This window comes from Cucurbita pepo, chromosome 3 (genome assembly GCF_057944985.1).
Source record: "Cucurbita pepo subsp. pepo isolate OVF chromosome 3, ASM5794498v1, whole genome shotgun sequence".
Taxonomy (NCBI): Eukaryota; Viridiplantae; Streptophyta; class Magnoliopsida; order Cucurbitales; family Cucurbitaceae; genus Cucurbita; species Cucurbita pepo.
In genome coordinates, this window is record NC_141800.1 from 14,896,529 (window position 1) to 14,916,707 (window position 20,179).

The 20,179-nt window shown below is 40.0% G+C and overlaps 5 protein-coding genes, 1 long non-coding RNA gene, 1 other non-coding gene and 1 pseudogene across 11 annotated transcripts; 4 read left to right on the top strand and 4 right to left on the bottom strand.

The window, feature by feature from the left end:
• Positions 1-108: 108 nt before the first annotated feature.
• DCI1 (delta(3,5),delta(2,4)-dienoyl-CoA isomerase 1) lies at positions 109-1,256 on the bottom strand. The gene is made up of 2 exons (XM_023671024.2): positions 605-1,256; positions 109-508 (listed from the first exon to the last, which is right to left on the bottom strand). The coding sequence occupies exons 1-2, from the start codon at positions 1,239-1,241 to the stop codon at positions 318-320; spliced, it is 828 nt and encodes a 275-aa protein (XP_023526792.1). The 5' UTR covers positions 1,242-1,256; the 3' UTR covers positions 109-317.
• A 368-nt stretch (positions 1,257-1,624) lies between these two features.
• On the bottom strand, positions 1,625-1,696 carry TRNAQ-UUG (transfer RNA glutamine (anticodon UUG)). Its single transcript has one exon. It is a non-coding gene; the product is annotated as a tRNA-Gln (tRNA).
• A 766-nt stretch (positions 1,697-2,462) lies between these two features.
• On the bottom strand, positions 2,463-5,036 carry LOC111790186 (exocyst complex component EXO70C1 pseudogene; annotated as a pseudogene).
• LOC111790187 (uncharacterized) lies at positions 4,418-12,643 on the top strand. 5 transcript variants are annotated; one of them, XM_087122141.1, is made up of 12 exons: positions 4,418-4,550; positions 6,002-6,316; positions 6,414-6,586; positions 7,023-7,181; positions 7,514-7,663; positions 7,778-7,935; positions 8,998-9,149; positions 10,096-10,268; positions 10,758-10,813; positions 10,911-11,013; positions 11,122-11,221; positions 12,512-12,643. In XM_087122141.1, exons 2-11 carry the CDS (start codon positions 6,067-6,069, stop codon positions 11,209-11,211), a joined length of 1,464 nt encoding a protein of 487 aa, XP_086978267.1. In that variant the 5' UTR covers positions 4,418-4,550; positions 6,002-6,066; the 3' UTR covers positions 11,212-11,221; positions 12,512-12,643. The 5 variants fall into 5 exon arrangements, with proteins under 5 accessions (XP_086978267.1, XP_086978266.1, XP_086978265.1 ...); XM_087122140.1 differs by lacking the exon at positions 12,512-12,643 and adding an exon at positions 12,113-12,260; XM_087122139.1 differs by lacking the exon at positions 12,512-12,643 and having other exon boundaries at positions 11,122-11,394.
• LOC111790188 (uncharacterized) lies at positions 12,274-14,675 on the top strand. Its single transcript, XM_023671029.2, has 2 exons — positions 12,274-13,863; positions 14,346-14,675. Exons 1-2 carry the CDS (start codon positions 12,492-12,494, stop codon positions 14,348-14,350), a joined length of 1,377 nt encoding a protein of 458 aa, XP_023526797.2. The 5' UTR covers positions 12,274-12,491; the 3' UTR covers positions 14,351-14,675.
• Positions 14,676-15,143: 468 nt separating this feature from the next.
• LOC111790190 (uncharacterized) lies at positions 15,144-16,996 on the top strand. The gene has a single exon (XM_023671032.2). It carries the CDS (start codon positions 15,556-15,558, stop codon positions 16,927-16,929), a length of 1,374 nt encoding a protein of 457 aa, XP_023526800.2. The 5' UTR covers positions 15,144-15,555; the 3' UTR covers positions 16,930-16,996.
• A 153-nt stretch (positions 16,997-17,149) lies between these two features.
• Positions 17,150-19,769, bottom strand: LOC111790189 (catalytic/ hydrolase). The gene is made up of 10 exons (XM_023671031.2): positions 19,488-19,769; positions 19,329-19,400; positions 18,740-18,819; positions 18,547-18,646; positions 18,407-18,460; positions 18,263-18,340; positions 18,098-18,195; positions 17,958-18,015; positions 17,509-17,630; positions 17,150-17,404 (listed from the first exon to the last, which is right to left on the bottom strand). The coding sequence occupies exons 1-10, from the start codon at positions 19,752-19,754 to the stop codon at positions 17,251-17,253; spliced, it is 1,083 nt and encodes a 360-aa protein (XP_023526799.2). The 5' UTR covers positions 19,755-19,769; the 3' UTR covers positions 17,150-17,250.
• LOC111790191 (uncharacterized) lies at positions 18,751-19,829 on the top strand. The gene is made up of 2 exons (XR_015420294.1): positions 18,751-18,888; positions 18,935-19,829. It is a non-coding gene; the product is annotated as an uncharacterized LOC111790191 (long non-coding RNA).
• Positions 19,830-20,179: the final 350 nt, after the last annotated feature.

Below are 20,179 nucleotides of genomic sequence, written 5' to 3' on the forward strand. Positions count from 1 at the left end.
AAAATCTTGAAGAGAAACCCGAAAGGGAAAGTCCAAAGAGGACAATAATAGACAACTCCGGTAGACTTCCGCTCCCGATTCCCGGCTCCAAACCCACGAGAAAGACTATAAAGAATTTATTCGATTAAAATACAGAATCAATACCATAACTCTTTTTGAGTGGCACGATGCATCATGTTCTAACATTATTTCTTTCCAATGAAACAAATGATATCATAGAAATCCTCAACAAGTTTCAATTCATATGCTATCACTATAAGTATATAACGTTAAGCATAATTCAACTGATTAAGACGTATACCTTCGAGTCCTCAGTCTCACAGCTTAGAAAAGGTAGGGTTACGTTTATGAGCTCGAGCCGAGATGGCTTCTTTGAGATCAGCTGAGAGTAGAGTTCCTGAGTTCCAAGTTGCAACATAATCCAAGCCCTGTTCAACAGTTAGGTCTCTGCTTTTGAGTAGCACTGCCTTTGTTCCCACCACTGCCAATGGTGATTTTGATGCTATTTCTGCATTCACCAAACAATTTACACAGTTCATACTCAAAAGCTTCAATTAATTGGATATGGACAAATACTTCAAATCGAATTTAAATTTTGAAATACCTTCAGCGATTTTGATGACGCCATTGTCGAGCTCCATCTTGGAAGCAAAAGTTGTAGAAACCAGGCCCAATTCCTTAGCCTCCAAGCCCGAAAACTCCCGGCCCGTCAAGGCTAACTCAACCGCCTTCCCAAACCCTACGATTCCTGGCAGCCTCTGCAGAGTCCCGAGATCCGCCGTAATCGCTAAATTAACCTCTTTCACCGAAAACACCGCCTCCGCCGTGCAATACCTCAAATCACACGCCGTCGCTATATCAACTCCTCCGCCGATGCATCCGCCATGGATGCACGCAATCACCGGTTTACGGCACTCCTCAATCGCAGTTATCGAGTCTTGCATCGCCTTGACCTCCCGTCGGAGCCTCTCGCCTGCTCGACCTCGCTCGCTTGAGAGAAGATTCTCGAAGTTGGAGGCCGTCGATTTGAGGTCGATTCCGGCGCAGAAGTGCTTGCCAGATCCGGAGAGGATGATGACGCGGACATCGGGGTTTTGATCGAGAGATGAAAGCGCTCGCCGGAGTTCCGCGAAGAGTTCGGTTGTGAGGGCGTTGTAGTGCGATGGACGGTGGAGGCGGAGATGGAAGACGCCGGAGCTTGGATTTTGACGCTCGATTTTTATGGATTTGTAATCTTCCATTGCTCCGGTCCACTTTGGATTCAGAAGTATTTTCTAATTTTCACCTCAAATTTCTTCATTTATTACTTACATTTTTTAAATATATATATTATAAAATTATATTTTTATTTTTGAAAATTTAGCTTAAAATGAGAAACTTACAAAATAATAATAATAATAATAATAATAATAAGATACAAGCATAATTTTTATTAAAGAAAATAAAATCTCAATTAATAACTTTTATTTTTATATAAAAATTTAAATTAAAAATACAATTCATCCAATATTAAAATTTTAAAAATAATAACAAAGACGTGCCTCGGGAATAGAAACGTCGATAATGTAAAAATTAATAAAAAAATGGAATTGAAAATGAAAAACTTAAAAATGAAAGAAAAAAAAGGTCCTACCGGGAGTCGAACCCAGGTCGCTGGATTCAAAGTCCAGAGTGCTAACTACTACACCATAGAACCGCTGTTTGAAACCAAAATAGTTTAAGTATATCATAATTAATAATAATAAATAACGGCCAACCGCAGTGAAAGGCCGAACCGTTACCTACATGCTTCTAGCCATGCTGTTCCTGTTCTCCCTCCCTTCTTCTGTGCGCCAAATTTCAACCTTCCCCCCTTTCTGCTTTCAAATCGAACATCGATAACTTGTGAATCTGCATCTTGATTGTTTATAGATTCTTCGGTAATCGTTGTTGAGGCGATGGACGTTAATAACTGTGAGACCTCAGATGTTCTTTCGATCGGCATTAATGGTGTCCGTATTACCAATCAACAACACTGATGATTCCAGTTCTATTAATGTCTTCCATTCTTAGAGGAAGTATGCGTAGTGAAACGGTAGTTTGAAAATTAGATTAAAATTTAAGCCGTATTATTGTTTTACTAATATATTATTATAATATTATACCATTTATAAATATTTATCTGATGTATGGGAAAAGTTTATATAATTTTATAAAAAATTATTTATTTGAAGATAATTATTTAAATTTATTACAAAATAAACTCAAAAACTAAAAATGCAAGGAAATTAAAATGGAATCAAAATTATAAATGACTAATAAAAAAGAATTTAAAAGAAAATTGTAACACAAAGAAATCATTAGTATATAAAAAAACATGAACATTAGAAGAAAAAAAATTACTACAAATAATTTATAATGAAATGGACCAAAATTTAATTAACTAAAAAAAAAAAAAAAGACTCCAGTTGAATCTTCTATTCCCACGTGTTATATTGGGGGAAAAAATAAATCACATTAAGAAAAAATATGATTACATAAATTAAATAATTGGAAAGGAAAAAGGAAAAAGAAATTAAGTGGTTGTCTTAACAAATTTTAGGGTTTCTTCTACGATTTCTTTTTCATGGAAGCGGTATTTCCGTCGAACAGGTCTTCGATCAATACTTCAATGTCTTCAGGCTGATACTTTATGTACTTCTCCGATTGTCTTCCCTGATCGAAATGCTGCTTGAATCTCCCCACGAACGAACGGTACGCTGGAATCATCACCGCCGACACCGAAACCCGAAGCTCCGATTGAAGCTGCTCGTCGCTCACCACCCAACTGCTCTGCACTTTGTGTATTTCGTCGAACATGGAGTTGAAGCTTTTGAATCTCTCCTTCAAAATCGGCTTTGATACCTTCCCGTTCACCATCAATCCTTCGTGGTTCAGGCATTGCAGCACCTTACTCCATGTTTCTCTCTGGTAGTTTTTGTGGTACTGTCGCAGATTCGTTGATCGCTTGCGGCACCAACGGTCGCCCATTAACTCCTTGATTCCGGTTGAGCCTTTGATTTTCTGTACTACGTACCTTCCGTTGTTCATCAGGAAGATGTACCGAAGAGATGCGTCGCGGTACAATTTTGATCTCATTACCAGATTCGTATCTAGCAGATCCATCACCATCGCGATCTGAGTTGCGAGGTGAGAATTTCTCAGCGACGCGTCGTCGTTCTCGTCCACTCTTGCTGATTGATCTTCTTCGGTTTTAGGGTCAATATATTGGAAGACCTGTTCTAGGGTTTCTCTGTACTCGCAAGCGTATTTTAGGTAATTCATTATGTAGCGCGTTAATGGATGAACTGCTCCTCCTGGAACTGGAATTTTAGCGTTGTCGCTTCTGATTGAGCTTTCTAGGTCGTAGAAACTTCCGACTATTGCTTCTCCCATACCACTTTTTGCCCCTTCCGCTTCTGAAATTAGCTCCGTTCTGCAATTTTCAGGGAAGCCATTGATTACTGGAATTAATTCGCAGATCCTTTCGTACATGTCCAGTAATTTGAACATCTTCTCAGCGGACCGCTTTGTTAAGACGACGGCGTTTGCGAAGTTGAGAAGCTTTATGATGACTGCTCTTGTTAAATTGCTGAAGATTGTATGAGATATGAAGGGATGATCGGTGAAAACGGAGTCACAGAGCTTCAACTCGCCTGGGAACAGAGATTTTGAGCATTTCTTGACGACGGCGATCCATTTGTCGATTTCCGATTGAAGAGTATCCCAGTGCATTTTCTGAACCTCATCATTGCTAATACTTTCATACCCGAGCTTGTTCAAGATTCCTCTGAACGAGCTCTGCCGGAGGAAGCTGTAACTCATACAACATTCCTTCTCGTAGCCGGCGTAGATCATTGTTCCGGCAATTCTCTTCATGTTTGACACAGTTTCCTGCGAGAAAGAAGGGTATACGTCTTCCTTATCCTTATCGGAGTCGGAACACTCAGGAACGGTTCTGTGATGTTGATCTGGTAATTCGTGGTTTGTTTTGAAGGACGATTGCTTTGACGATTTGGTGTCAGATTTCGATTCAGGTTTCGATTCGAGCTCGAGATGCTTGCATTCTTTCAGAAGGTTGTTGAATTCTTCATCCAACAACGTCATGGCTCGCTGTAGAGCAGCGGTGGTCCGATTGAGCGAAGGAATGGTGGCAGTGCAGAGATTGAATTCACCCAATTTAATGGCAATCTTGGAAATGCGATCCAGAGCTTCGAAAAAGGAAGAATCCCGGTCGGGATCTCTGCCGAGCTTGGTGGGGTTCTTGGTAGAATTGTACCTGGAGGTCATGGAGTCCATCAGATTGGACAAGGAATGAACGGAGGAGGGAATGTCAGGGATGTGATTGAATGCATTGTCAGCAGCAGTGGACAAACTGTGGAGGAATCGATCAACCTCTTGGAAGAGCGAGGCAATTTCAGATTGGGAAAGAAGGTGGTGGTGATGATCGAGGGAGGAGGCATCATCATCATTTGGATGCTTTTCAGAATCTGATTTATTAGCATCATCGGCGGCATCGGGAGTGCGGCCAGGTGAGCTCAAACTGGCAAACTTTCTATTGAAATTTGTTGATAAACTAGAAACCTTTTCTGGGTGCGGGGTTTTCTCCATGGATGTTGTTAATTATATTATAAGAAATGGTGAGAAATGGAGGAGGAGGAGAAGAAGAGGGATTTTGGGGAGGAAGAAAAGGGGAATGGGATTAGTTGGTGCGTGTAGGATAGGAGGAGGAGGAGGAGGGGGGAAGGAGCTGGTGAAGAAGAGGATTAATGGAATTAATGGAGGAGAAGAAAAGGTGGGGGGAGAGTGGCAAAAACAGTGGGATTAATTCTTAATTGGCCTCTAATTTTCAGTTTGTTGGTTATTAAGCGTTGACCCTTTTTTGTTGAAAAAAAAGGTTGTTTGTTTGTGACCCTCACGTATTCCTCTGTTTTCTCTCTCTATTCAATCCATTTTGTCTTTCTTTCTCACTCATATCCATTTATATTTTTTTAAAAAATCAATTTACAAACATCTCTAGGAACCACGCTAGGAACCACGGACCTCCACAATGGGTATGATATTGTCCACTTTCAGCATAAGTTCTCATGGCTTTACTTTACGCTTCCCCAAAATGCCTCCCTCCAAGAGAGATAGTATTCTTCACTTATAAACCCATGATCTTCCACTAAATTAACCAATGTGGGACTCACTCTAAATAATCTTCAACAATCCTCCCCTCAAACAAAGTACACTATAAGTCTCCCCTAAAGCTTATGGAGCTCTCGAATAGCCTCCCCTTAATCGAGGCTCGACTCCTTTCTCTGGAGCTCTCGAACAAAGTACACCCTTTGTTCAATACTTTAGTCACTTTTGACTACACCTTCGAGACTCACAATTCTTTGTTCGATATTATTATCATGGCTAAGTTTAGGCATGGAAAACTGGAAAGATCATATAAATTTGTATATATATATATATACAAATTTATATATACAAATCAAACACGTATTTGATCAAATATTTAAAATTTATGATTAATATAATTATTTAAAGAAATGTATTAGAGGCCGTTCAAATATTAAAATAGAATATCTTTTTTTAAGTTTGAAAAATTTATATTCGAGAAGAAATTTTTTAAATGATTCGTTACATTTGTATTTATCTTTAAAATAATGCTTATGGTGTCTTTTTAATTTGAACCTTAAAATTATAATAACATAATTTTATCACATTTATGAAAATAAAATACTTATAAAAGATATTATTTCATAGTTTAAATTACAAATTTAAATCATAATTTTAAAATTTATGTCTAATATATTTTAATTTTAATTTTGTTTTGTTTTGTGTTTGATATATTTTTGATAAATTTTCTATTTTTTAAAATTAAATTATTCGAACCCTTAATTTGTTTATTTTATATTTTATAGCTTGTGAATTAATTTTTATGAGCTAATTAAGTAATAAGTTTTTTTTTTATTAAAAAAAAAAAATCCTAAAGAAAGAGAAAAATAAAACGAAGCGACAACAAGATATGAAGCTGGTCAAAGTGTGCTGAGTGCGGAAATGGAAGCTGCTTACAGACAACCGAGCGAAGAAGCTATGGAGTCGAAGAGCACCGACTTCAACCATCTCACTGTTCTCCACAACGCTATGATTGTCACAATGGATCCCGACAGCCGTGTCTTCCGGAACGGCGGAATTGCGATCTCCGGCGACAAAATCAAAGCCATCGGTCACTCTTCCGAGATTCTCCTCCAATTCTCTGCTTCTGCCGACCACATTATTGACCTTCATTCTCAAATATTGCTTCCTGGTCTCTCTCTATTTCTCTTTGAATTTTCGAGTTAGTTCAACTCTTTGAATTTTCTTCCCTCTTTGTTGTCTGAGATCTGGGTTGGCCTTGAAAACAGGGTTTATTAACACGCATGTCCACACTTCTCAGCAGCTCGCGAGAAGCATAGCTGACGATGTGGATTTGATGACTTGGTTGCACCATCGTATTTGGCCCTACGAATCCACCATGACTGAGGAAGATTCCTATGTTTCCTCTTTGCTTTGTGGTATAGAACTCATTCACTCGGGTGTGAGTATCTTCATTTCTGCTTTTACTTCTTTGTTCTTCCTCATCATTTTTTGCTGTAATCGAGGAAATTAATGCTCATACACCTTTTAAGAACTTATGGATGAGAGGTGGACCCGGGGCGTGTGCCAGCGAGAACGCTGGGCTTCGGAGAGTGAATTGGGGGTCCCATATCGATTGAAGAAGGGAAGAGTGCTGGCCCCGAAAGGGTGGATCGGGAGGTCTCACATCGATTGGAAAAGAGAACAAGTAGTGCCCTAGGCCCTAAAGGGGGTGGATTGTGAGATCCCACATCGGTTGGGGAGGAGAACGAAACATTCTTTATAAGGGTGTGGAAATCTCTCCCTAGTAAACACGTTTTAAAAACGTTGAGGAGAAACCCGGAAGGGAAAGAGGACATGGGCTGTTATAACTTGTAATTTAACTTGTATATGTTCAGGTAACATGCTTCGCTGAGGCAGGGGGACAACATGTATCCGGAATGGCTAAGGCCGTAGAGTTGTTGGGTTTGCGAGCGTGCTTAACTCAGTCAATAATGGACTGTGGGGAAGGATTGCCAGCTCCTTGGGCTGCTGTAACCACTGATGATTGCATTCAGGTTTATCTTGCTTAGCTTTATATATCTATGGTTCTCTATCTTCCACTCCTTTTCGACAATTGTAGAATTCATTCATATAATTAGTGATGTATAGATGGTATTTAGAGAACTTTTGTGTAGATAATAGATTAAACTGCTACTATGAAATGGTTGAAGATTGTTTCTCCACTTAGGCGATGAAATATACTTAAAACATTACGTCGAGGTTGTCTTGGAACTTGGAAGATCAAAGAAAGGCAAAATTTCTAAGAAGTTTTTGATGGAAGTGATTTACTTTCTTTAATTTCCTAATCCTTATGAATAACTACGTTAATTTTCATTTTCAAGGTCAGTCTCAAAAGGAGCTTTACAAGAAGCACCACAACACAGCAGATGGGCGCATCAGAGTATGGTTTGGTATCAGACAAATTATGAATGCAACAGAACGCCTATTGATCGAAACACGGGACAACGCAATAAAACTAGAAACAGGGATCCACATGGTACTTCTATCTTCGTTACTTACGCTTTTGCAGTCTCGAAATAGTTCAAATTATATCAATGGCTCCAAAGCTTGAGTTGTGGAAATTTGATTTCATTTGTCATGTGCATTTTAGCATGTTGCAGAGATACCCTATGAGAACCTCAAAGTGATGAACGAACGAAATGTTGATCATGGAACCGTTACTTACCTGGATAAAATACGGTTCCTCGGAAACAATTTACTTTCTGCACATACTGTCTGGGTCAATGACAATGAGGTGAGAAGTTGTAGGTTGGTAATTTTTTCTCCTTTTCTTTTTAACCCCTCAAAAGGAATCCAAATCCTAGCTACGTAGGAACATACTCCGACCCAAACGTTCGTTGTTGCATGCTTTTGATCAGATAGTTGACCAAACTGACCAAGTGCATGTCAACAGGGTTGGAGGTGGCTACCTCTACGAAACGAGTACGGTTGAATATTTAAGTTAGTGCAAGTTTTGGGTTTGGCGTAGTTTCAATATGGTAGAGAGCACGTTTTGATTACTGCTAATCGTAGGTTGCATTCCAAGTCGGGTCAAACATGCACACCAAACAGCTTTTGATAGGTGCTACTTGATGGTGTTTAGCCTGCCAAGGTGGTCATCAAGCATAACCTAAGTTGTGGCCTGCTAGGACATCATAGGAAACTTTGCAGGCCTTTGAATGAATGTTATATGCCTCTATGTAACGACCCAAGCCCACTGCTAGCAGATATTGTCCTCTTCGGGCTTTCCCTTTCGGACTTCCCCTCAAGGTTTTTAAAACGCGTCTGCTAGGAAAAGGTTTCCACACCCTTATAAAGGGTGTTTCGTTCTCCTCCCCAATCAATGTGGGATTGTGTCCCCAACCAACGTGGGATTCTCACAAGCTATATCCAGGAAGGATATTATAAGATGCACTTGTCACGTCCAATATGGCTAATGCCACAAAGATGTGACCTTGAGTCAACATGGCGTGGTAGACCTCTTGGGCTAGTTTTAGGTCTCACTTCAGTCATGGTTACCAGTTCGGATAACCTGGCTATGCAGCTTCTTGGTCTCCTTGGCTATGTCGCTTCCTAGTCTCACTTTGGCGCTAGGTGGCTTTTGGCGTCACTCAGTTGGCTAAGATCCACCGAGCTCGGTGGCTTCCTAATCTCATCTAGGTCATGAGCTAAGCTACTAGGCATATGAGCTAAGTTAATATCTTCCTAATTAATGTTCTTGCGCTCTATTCCATTCACGGATGTGTTATTGAATTCTTAAATACTTATACGTCCATGTTTTTCGTAACTACGTTTTATAATGCAAGTATTATTGATATCTTGTTAGATTAGTTTTCTTTCAAGGAATGGGGTCAAAGTATCCCACTGTCCTGCTTCTGCAATGAGAATGCTTGGATTTGCACCTATTAGAGAGATGCTTGATGCTGGTATTTGTGTTTCCATTGGAACAGATGGAGCTCCGTCAAATAATAGAATGAGCATAGGTTTGTTTCTGTCCAGAAATTCTAACAAGTTATACATTATTTCATCTTTTTACCATACGTCTAGTGGGCAATTAGTCACTGTAACGGCCCAAGCCCACTGCTAGTGGATATTGTCCTCTTTAGGCTTTCCCTTTTGGGCTTCCCCTCAAGGTTTTTAAAACGCGTCTGCTAGGGAGAGGTTTTCAAACCCTTATAAAGAATGTTTCGTTCTCCTCCCCAACCGATATGGGATTTCACAATCGACCCCCTGGGGCTCAGTGTCCTCGCTGACACTCATTCTCTTCTCCAATCGATGTGGGACTCCCCAATCCATCCATCTTTGAGGCCCAGCGTCCTTGTTGGCACACCGCCTCGTGTCCACCCCCTTCGAGGCTTAGCCTCCTCTTTGGCATTATCGCCTGGTGTCTGGCTGTAATACCATTTGTAACATATTGTGAGATCGCACATCGATTGGGGAGGAGAACGAAACATTTTTTATAAGAGTATGAAAACCTCTCCCTAGCATACGCGTTTTAAAAACCTTGAGAGAAAGCCCGAAAGAGAAAGCTCAAAGAGGACAATATCGGCTAGAAGTAGGCTTAGACCGTTACAGTCACATTGTGGTGACCACCTAGAATCGTTTTTCATCAAATCGTATCACTTTAGAACTGACACATTCTCTTGAAAACACCTCACCTTTAAGGATTATCTTGGCACACCCTCACATGCAGATCCAACTAAACCTTTTATATTGGATATCATATGGACTTCAATGAGTATATATTCTAGGTCTATTGGCATTATTGTTTTACCCAAGTGGTGATTGTAACATAACAATGTAAAGATGTAGACAATTTTGATCAGAACACAGTAACCTCAAGTTTATACGTTCGTCGTCGTGAAGAAAGTTATCACATGGCACAAGAACAATGGTAGTTGATGAACTAAATGGCTATATATTTTGCAGTTGATGAGATGTACCTTGCATCACTCATTAATAAAGGCCGGGAAGTGTTTGTAAATGGAACAACCAATCCCTCTGTTCTTCCTGCTGAAGTAGTTCTACAAATGGTGACAATAAATGGTGCAAAATCAGTGCTTTGGGAGAATGAAATAGGATCACTTGAAGTTGGGAAGAAGGTAATATTTCTTTGACCTTGTAGCCTCCCGGCTCGACTCCTTTCTCTGCAATCCTCGAACAAAGTACACTCTTTGTTCGATACTTGAGTCATTTTTTTTATTACATCTTCAAGGCTCACGACTTCTTTATTCGAGGATTCTATTGACATGACTAAGTTAAGAGCATGACTATGATACCATGTTAGGAACCACGACCCTCCACAACGGTATAATATTGTCCACTTCGAGTATAAGCTCTCATGGCTTTGCTTTTGGTTTTCCCAAAAGGTCTCGTACCAATAGAGATGTATTCCTTACTTATAAACCCATGATCACCTTCTTAATTAGCCAAAGTAGGACTCCCTCCCAACCATCCTCAACAGTGACACGAACTGTTCTACTAGACCTATAAACTCATTTGTACAAAGAAAAAAGCAATGGTTGAGCAAGTAACGCCACCTGTTACTTTCAAACGCTCGAGGATGATTTGTTTTACTATCTTGATTGTAGGCGGATATGGTTGTGATCAATCCTTCCTCTTGGTCCATGGTTCCTGCCCATGACAGGTATTCATTTCCTTGAGCTTTTATGACATGTTTTGTCACTCTCACTTGAGCTGAGAATTGTAAATGAACTGATGGCATTGCCTAATTGATATTGCAGTATTTCATGCCTTGTCTACAGCATGAGGACTGAAAATGTTGTCTCTGTAATGTGCAATGGCCGGTGGATAATGAAAGACAAGAAGATCATTAATGTAAACGAGGTACTTCATCTCGATTTTTCGTTGTTAAACATGATAAACGTTGCTTTATTTCGGGTATACGTAGCTTTAATTGATTTAACAAGTGCAACCCGAAATTTGGGTGGACAGGAAGATGTAATATTGATGGCGAAAAAAGCTTGCAAGGAACTGGTTGAGAGAGCAGGAATAAGAATTCCGAACAGAATGAACTTCATCTAATCGCCAGCAGGTTATGTTCAGTTTCTTGGTTTTGATTTTCATCAAACTGTTTAAGCTTTGCGTATGGAACTGATGCTTTGTTGTGTTTAAATGTTTGAATGAATTGATATCTTGAGTTATGTATTAGCCACTTTATCATTAAGTTTCTCTATACAAACTCATCCATTTAAGGAGTTTTGAGTACCATATTTGAGTACCATTTTTGTTCTGGGAGGTCCCATATGCATCGAGAATAGGAAGGGGGCGTCTAACAGCTCAAGTCCATAGCCAGCATTGTCCTATTTGGACTTACGTTCCATATACATCGAGAATAGGAAGGAAGTATGTAAGAGTTCAAGCCCACGGTTAGCCGATATTGTCTTTTTTGGGCTTTTCTTTTTGGGTTTAGGTCCCATATAAATCGAGAATAGGAAGGAAGTATGTAAGAGTTCAAGCCCACTTTTAGCCGATATTGTCTTTTTTGGGCTTGTCTTTTTGGGTTTAGGTCCCATATATATCGAGAATAGGAAGAAAGCGTGTAACAGTCCAAACCCAGTTTGTAGATATTATCCTTTTTGGGTTTTTCCTTCTCGAGTTTCTTTCAAGGTTTTAAAACAAGTCTACTAGAGAGAGGTTTTCACACCCGTATAAGGAACGTTTCGTTTCCTTCTCCAACTGATATGGAGGTCTCACAAAGCGAGGAAAGTTTTATCTTCATTGTCTAAACGAAAACTATATTCTCCATATTGCGCTCACTTAGATTATTTATTTATTATTTTTAATATACTTTAATAAATTTTATTAATTGAAGAGATAATATTGAAATTTAAATTATTAAAAACTAAGACGGTTTAGTTTTTAAATAATGTTATAATATTAAAAATTTTAAATTTTATATTTGTTCATTATAATGAAATAAAAGGAAGAAAATTGTTTTTAACTACATAAAGGAAAAAAGAAATCCCACGTGCGGTGAACAGATGTAGAATGCTGACGTGGTGAGATTGTGGGCGATATCAATACGAAAGCGGCCACGTCATCTTAAGGTTCCGCTGAAGAAGATTCCAGAAGTGAGTCCCACGGGCATATTTTGAATCTTCCCGAAACTTCTCAATTTTTCGAACCTTTCTGCAAATCCATTTCCCCCCATATATATAGCAGTCGGCCATGTCCCCTGCTCTTCATCGGAGACATTTTATCTGTATTTGCGCACAAGAAGGTCATCTATTCACTCGAGAAAGTTCTGTCTGTGCTTTTCCTGATCTGTTTTCTTCTAGATTTTTTTTGAATCCTCAATTGTAATGGAGAGTCCCTTCTTCAGGAATCACTGGAACTACCACCCTCAACGCCCTCGGTATGTTCCTAGCATGATGGAAATTCCGGTGCATCGGCGAACTGTGCCGGTGGTTCCGAAGGTGGTTTCGATTCCTGTCCGTTTTGTTGAGTCGAGGAAGAGCAGATCTGACTCGGCCACCAAAATCCAAACGGTTTTCAGAGGTTTTCTGGTGAGGAAGAGCGTGAAGAAGGTTGTGGCGATTGAGAGAGAAGTAAATGAGATACAGAGGAGGCTTGCGAATGAAGAGACTGTGGATTTGATTCGGAAGGATGGTAAGGAGAGAATTAGGTTTGGTGAGATGCTGATGAGTCTGCTGTTTAGGTTGGATTCGGTGAAAGGCGTGGATATTGGAATTAGGAATTTCAGGAAGGCAGTGATCAAGAAGGCTATTGCCCTGCAGGAGAAGGTCGATTCAATTGCTGCTGTGGATGAAGCTACTCATGTCGTCCATGAGACTCTTGAAGCTGCGACGGCCAAATGTGATTCTGAAGCTGTTGATCGGAGCTCAGGAATGGATATTTCTGGTGCAAGGGAAATCGGTGCGGAAGAAACTCCGAATCTCAAGGATAGAATTCCAGAGCTTGAAGATGAGAGTTGTACTGCAAAAATGGCAAACAGCGAACCAGTTGACGGTTGTGATGATGATAGAACAGAAACTGAATCTGTTGAATCTGCCGATGATTGCAATGAGCGTGGAAACGTAGATGAGGTAGCATTAACGCCTCGTTGCACTGAAAAGGAGGGAGCAATTATCGAGGAATCTACAGCTTGTTCTATGGAATCGAGTGCTGATCCGGAAGCTCCTGATGCAGATGATGATATACCGAAACCTCAAGTTTCAGAGCAAGGCAAGAACTCGCCAGGAAAAGATGAGGTGCCTGCAGAAGTTGACAACGACATGATGCATAGAGAGGTCGAGGCGGCAGAAGAGTACGCCGAAATGAGTGACGTTGAAAGTTATTCGGATTCGTCTAATAACCCACCAAATTTAGACAATGGGGTTGCAGAATATGGAGCTGTGGATCAAAGGGAGGGCAGTGGAAATGAAGAGGAGCCAGTAGACGAAGAAGAAGAAGAAGAAGATAGCAGAGTGAAGGGAGGAGAAGAACATGGGGAGAGTAGAGAGCTTCTTGAGAAGATGATGGTGGACAACAAGAGAATGATGGAGATGATGGCGCAGCTGTTTGAAAAGAACGAAATGCAGTCGCGATTGTTAAGCTCACTGTCCCATAGGGTTGAGCAGTTAGAGAAGGCACTTGTTCTTGAGATGCTAAGAAAGAAGAAGAGGAGGAACAGCACAGATTGCTCCCAAAGATGCCCCAAAACAAAGAAAAGTGGTAAATGATGACAGTATTATGATCAGTTTACTGTTGCTAAAATTGAAATGCAATTCTTTTAGTTATTTCATTGCATGCTCACTTGTTGCTGTTTCTGATCTCCTGGCAACTTCTGCAGTATATGCTGTTCCAATTTTACTGGTTCTGTGATTTGAGAGTTGTAGTAGAGTAGACTTTTATTTAACACACCATTAAAGCAGTTCCGTTCATTATACTTTCCAAACCCAAGGGGGGGATGTTCTGGAAAAGAGATCAAATAAATGTACTTTTGGGTTGAATTGAAGGGCGTTTGATCGTATCACATGAAACTGGATCCTCTGTTTCAGATCATTGTTTTCGTAGCCTCAATCTGATTAGTTCAGTTATTTACAAGACATGTGATCCGTAGCTTTATTCCACAACTTTTTGATGTTGTGGTCTCTTCTTTCTCATCATTCTAAGCTTGCTTGGACTTCAAGTGTATCTGTTTCTTTAATTCACAGATTAGATGACAGCTCAAAATGGGCTTCTACAATGGTTCTGTAAATGTCGGTTGTCATGAAGGTTTTTGCAGTGAGAATGGAGATCATGATCTGGGTTGAAAGTGGCTGCTCAGCTCCCACAACGTTGGAGGTATCTTTAGAAATGCCCAATCGTTACTTAGAATTCAACCCCACAAGGGAGGAACTTCTGAAAGCGTTCTATTGCTGTTTTTTTTCTCAACTTCATGCCCCTAATTCTATGTTCCTGCTTATCATATTTTCTACCTTACTTATACTCATGCTTATTCACGATGTACGATTAAATGTTAATGACACGTTGAACTTGTTGAACCCTTTTATTTACTTTCATGTTTATTATTTTTGTTGTTTGATTGTTCGGTGAAATCATGTGTAGGTCTGTTAAACCTAAATTGCTTCAAAATGCTATCAAAGAATTAACTAGTCATCAAACCTCCCTCGACTTTGTAATCTTTTTTTATTTAAATGTTCTCATTGCAATAGAATTTTACAATGTATACTTTTAAATGTTTACAATGATTTTACTTATCCACATTCCTCTAAAATATTTTCTCAGCAAGAGGTAGCTCGAAATAGAATTGTTTGCGAAGTTCGATTTTGACACAACTAGCGTATTCATTGGATTAGATCGAGCATCGTATAATCCCTAATTCACGGTCAAAAAAAAAAAAATTGAAATAAATAAGCCTTCAAACTGGCATAATTGGAACCTTTTTATTTATTAAAATAATCTAAAATTAAAAATAAAAATAAAATTGTAGGAAGTGAGATTAAACCGATATTTTGATGAAATTAGGCGACGAAAAAAAGCCGACGTGAAGAAAACGATGTCACGTGCGGTGAACGGATGGGAGTGCTGACGAATCCATTGGCCGGTTCCCAGTACGAAAGCCGCCACGTCATCTTAAGATTCCATTCATGCCAAATCACCATTCGCAGAAGAAGATTCCAGAAGTGAGTCCCACGCGCCACGGGCATTTTTTGAATCTTCCGGAGACTTCCCGATATTTCGAATTTTCTTCTCGAACCATTCTGCAAATCCATTTTCCCCCCCATATATAGCAATCGGCCATATCCCCTGTTCTTCATCGGAGACATTTTATCTTTATCTTCATCTATTCACTTGAGAAAGTTCTGTCTGTACTTTTCCTCATCTGCTTTCTTCTAGAAATTTTTTGAGTCCTCAATTGTGATGGAGAGTCCCTTCTTCAGAAATCACTGGAACTACCACCCTCAACGCCCTCGATATGTTCCTAGTATGATGGAAACTCCGGTGCATCGGCGAGCTGTGCCGGTGGTTCCGAAGGTGGTTTCGATTCCTGTCCGTTTTGTTGAGTCGGAGAAGAGTAGATCTGACTCGGCCACCACAATCCAGAAGGTTTTCAGAGGTTTTCTGGTGAGGAAGAGCGTGAAGAAGGTTGTGGCGATTGAGAGAGAAGTAGATGAGATACAGAGGAGGCTCGCGAATGAGGAGACTGTGGATTTGATTCGGAGGGATGGTAAGGAGAGAATTAAGTTTGGTGAGATGCTGATGAGTTTGCTGTTACGGTTGGATTCGGTGAAGGGCGTGGATTTTGGAATTAGGAATTTCAGGAAGGCAGTGATCAAGAAGGCTATTGCCTTGCAGGAGAAGGTCGATTCAATTGCTGCTGTGGATGAAGCTACAGATATCGTCCATGAAACTCTCCAAGCTGCGACTGCCAAATGTGATTCTGAAGCTGTTGATCGGAGCTCGGGAATGGATATTTCTGGTGCAAGGGAGATTGGTGTGGAAGAAACTCCGGATCTCAAGGATAGAATTCCAGAGCTTGAAGATGAAAGTTGTACTGCAAAAATGGCAAACAGTGAACCTGCTGACGGTTGTGATGATGATAGAACAGAAATTGAATCTGTTGAATCTGCCGATGATTGCAATGAGGATGGAAACGTAGATGAGGTAGCATTAACGCCTCGTTACACTGAAAAGGAGGGAGCAATTATCGAGGAATCTACGGCCTGTTCTAGGGAATCGAATGCTGATCTGGAAGCTCCTGATGCAGATGATGATACACCGAAACCTCAAGGTTCAGAGCAAGGCAAGAACTCGCCAGGAAAAGACGAGGTACCTGCAGAAGTTGACGGCGACATGATGCATAGAGAGGTTGAGGCAGCAGAGGAGTACGCCGAAATGAGTGAAGCTGAAAGTCAGACGGATTCGTGTAATAATCCGCCGAATTTCGACAATGGGGTTTCAGAATATGGAGCTGTAGATCAAAGGGAGGGCAGCGGAAATGAAGAGGAACCAGTAGAAAAAGAAGAAGAAGATAGCAGAATGAAGGGAAGAGAAGAGCATGGGGAGAGCAGAGAGCTTCTTGAAAAGATGATGGTGGACAATAAGAGAATGATGGAGATGATGACGCAGCTGTTTGAGAAGAACGAAATGCAGTCACGATTGTTAAGCTCACTGTCCCATAGGGTTGACCAGTTAGAAAAGGCACTTGTATATGAGATGCTAAGAAAGAAGAAGAGGAGGAATAGCTTAGATTGCTCTGAAAAATGCCCCAAAACAAAGAAAAGTGGTAAATGATGACAACATTGTGATCAGTTTACTGTTGCTAAAGTTTCGAAATGCAATTCTTAGTAATTTTGTCGAATCCTTGCTTGTTGCTTTCATCACATGAAGGCAATTCTGTTCATACCCTTGCACAATTACTTGTGTCAATCTGCGTTGAGGAATGTTCTTGATAGGTCATCAAATGAAATTATCTTTTGCACTAATCGGAAGAATCTGCAAAAACAAGCACAAATGGAAGGACAAGTAACACTGTTCTATTCAGAATCCCCCAGCTAATTGAAAGAGCTGGAACGTGTGTTTTTTGGGGCCTTATACACCATTGAGACTGTTAGATTAAGATATCCATCGATTTTGAAACAGATGCGCTACAGTTTTGCCTTTAATCCATTCCAACTCAGTAGAAGAAAGAGAAATTTCATTGGCTATCACTGATACTGCATCAAGTGCTCCTTTATATCCGCATTCAAGAACGACGAATGGGAAGTCACTGTAACAAACACGACATATTCAAATCATCATACTTGTAAAGCATGCCTTCATGTCTAAACCTGCAAATTTTTTTATCTTTAACAGGGGAACTGAAATCAATACCTCCCCCACATGATGCGGTTAGCTCCAAAGCTGGATACAATTTGAGAGAGGAGGTGGGACAAATCTTGGTATGGAAATGGCCTTCTTGACACCCTAAATAGTGCACTGAATTTCACATATATCTATCACAAACAGAAACATAGATATCACGATTTAGGATGATTTCAAGAGTACAATAGTATTATGATTGCATGGACTCGAAGAAGGGGAGCATGGGAGTCGGTGGTGAATGGATTTTGGGGAGGAGAACAAATGATGGAAAGATTTCGGTATGTTACAAGGTTCAGAATTGCATTGACTCCATGTTTTTGTTCAGGTTCAGGATTTCGTTCATTTACTCACTCGATTCTTGTTATCAGAATTAACTTTGTGACCTTAAAATCGACTCCCAGGTTTACAGGAGAAGAAACCAAGCCAGATGATCAGAATATCTTTAAGGTCACTTTTACCTGGGGAAAACTTGCAAGCTCCAAAAGCTGGGAAATTGCAAGACTGTCTTCTTCATTTCTGCATAAGGTTAGTAAATTGTAGGATGAGCTTTAACGAAACAAGTATTAGAATAAATAAAACCCCCATTTTGTTGGCTTACTCGGGTGGTTTGCAGAAACCCAAGTGATCAAGCAGAACATTGGTTGAAGGGAACTCTGTGCAGAGCTCTTTTATCTCTTCAACGTGAAGGCTTAGACCCTGAAAGGATTTACCTCTTATCATATCTTTGCTGATAGGAAGCCCATTAGGGTACATTTGAAACTACCTTCATGCACATAAAACCCACAGGAATCCCAAGTTTTCCTGCTGTAGAGAACAATGCTTTCCCCACCTCATTTGTCATCTGCATATATCATTGAACATGTCTAAGTAGGAAGTAGGAAGTAGATCAGAGCAATCAGGGTGAAACCTTTTGACCTGATGGCCATAAGTATGGATTAAAGCGAACAGCGGAGTATCCATCCTATAAGGAAAAGAGAACACATCAAAATCATTTCGCTGAGTTAGAACAGGAGTAGATGTTGTTTGATAGGAGAAGTAGCCGAAAACCTTCGTTACAAGATGTTCCAGCAGCTGAATTCCACTTCCATCTTCTGCTGGATTTGCTAGGCAACAACCAACGAATTTGTTGGGATACTTATTAATTACGCTGTTCATAGAAGATTTGGGATGAAGAAGTACTTTGGGATGTCACAGTTAATTGAACATCTAACATCCTTCTTTGACAGCACTCAAAACTGACCTGGTCACATAAGAGTGATCAAATTTATGGTTGATCGGCTGGACGATAAGCGCACCATCTACTCCTGCTTCTTCCATGGACTGATATTTGTTTCGGACAGATTGAAGAAAATGCTGTCAAAATTTATAGCCTCCTAGAAAACCCATATGGTAAATATGGTTTGCAGTGAATGATGATTATGTATCTTTGTCACAGGTATCAATCCAGAGATTCAAATATGAAGAGTTGAATTCTGTGAGATGTCATTGAAACAGCCTTCTCCGTAATTCCACAATAGGTATAATGTTGTCCATTGAGTCTAAAGCTTTATGAAATTATTCTTAGTCGAACCCAGGAGGACCTCATATGAAATACTATCATTTGGTTATACAACATGAATTTTCCTTGCACCCGTGACTATGTTTGCATTCTCGTTTGCATTCGAGAAGAACGATATAACAGCTCAAGCTCATCGCTAGTAAATATTGTCTTATTTAGACTTTTCATTAAGGTTTTAAAAAGCAAGATAAAAGGTTTCCTCTCCAATCCATGTAGGATCGGGTGAATGCGTATATCAGTGAATCAAGATGAAGATAAGTAGGAGGATTACCTGGAGCAAGAAATCGAGGTGCCCTGTTAGGGTGGGTTCCTGGCCTGGAAAGTAAGGGTATTTTGCAGCAGCCTAGAGAGTGAATCGAGTAAAATGGGAGTCAGCATAGGTTATCATGCTTATACAACAGAGATTGAGGAATGAATGATTCGATTTTACCTCTTGTGGAGATGCCCAGACATGGAGATGCGAATCGATAACTTTGCCATCAGTAGCAGAAGAAGAAGGTGATGATGAAGAAGAAAATGCCATGTTGAGTTTGAAATTAGGGTTGCTGGTGGTGGTGAATTGAGATGCGGATATTGTGGGAGCGGCAGAGGAATTCCTGGAAGAAGATGGCGATAGCGAGGAACGAAGAGAGCGGAGAGAAGATGGCAGTGAAACAAGTTTCAGCCTCGCTGCCATTGCCACTCCCACCACCACCATTTTAGATAAGGAAGTAACGATTCCCCCACGCAAGTTTGTTTTAAAAATCAAATAAATTAAAAAAAAAAAAAAAAATCTCCAAAATCTCCAAAATAACCTTTTTCATTAATTTAGTATCACTTATTATTTGTAAAAATTAGTAACAAAAATAGGATTTAATTAATCTAAAATTAAAGAAATAATATATATATATATTTTTTTTTAAGAAAAGGAAAATGGGGAAAAAGTTGAAAGTGACGGGTTGTTGGGGGGAAGGGGAAAAGGGAAGAGAAAGGCGGGGTGTGTTATTAATTATTGGAAAGTGGTAAAGCCGACAGGATGAAGACACGTGTATTGGGAAATTGCGTTGCAGCCCATAAACCAACCAATATTTCTGAAAGCGACCCAACATCCTCTCCTTCTAACTTCACCTTTTCCCAATTTCC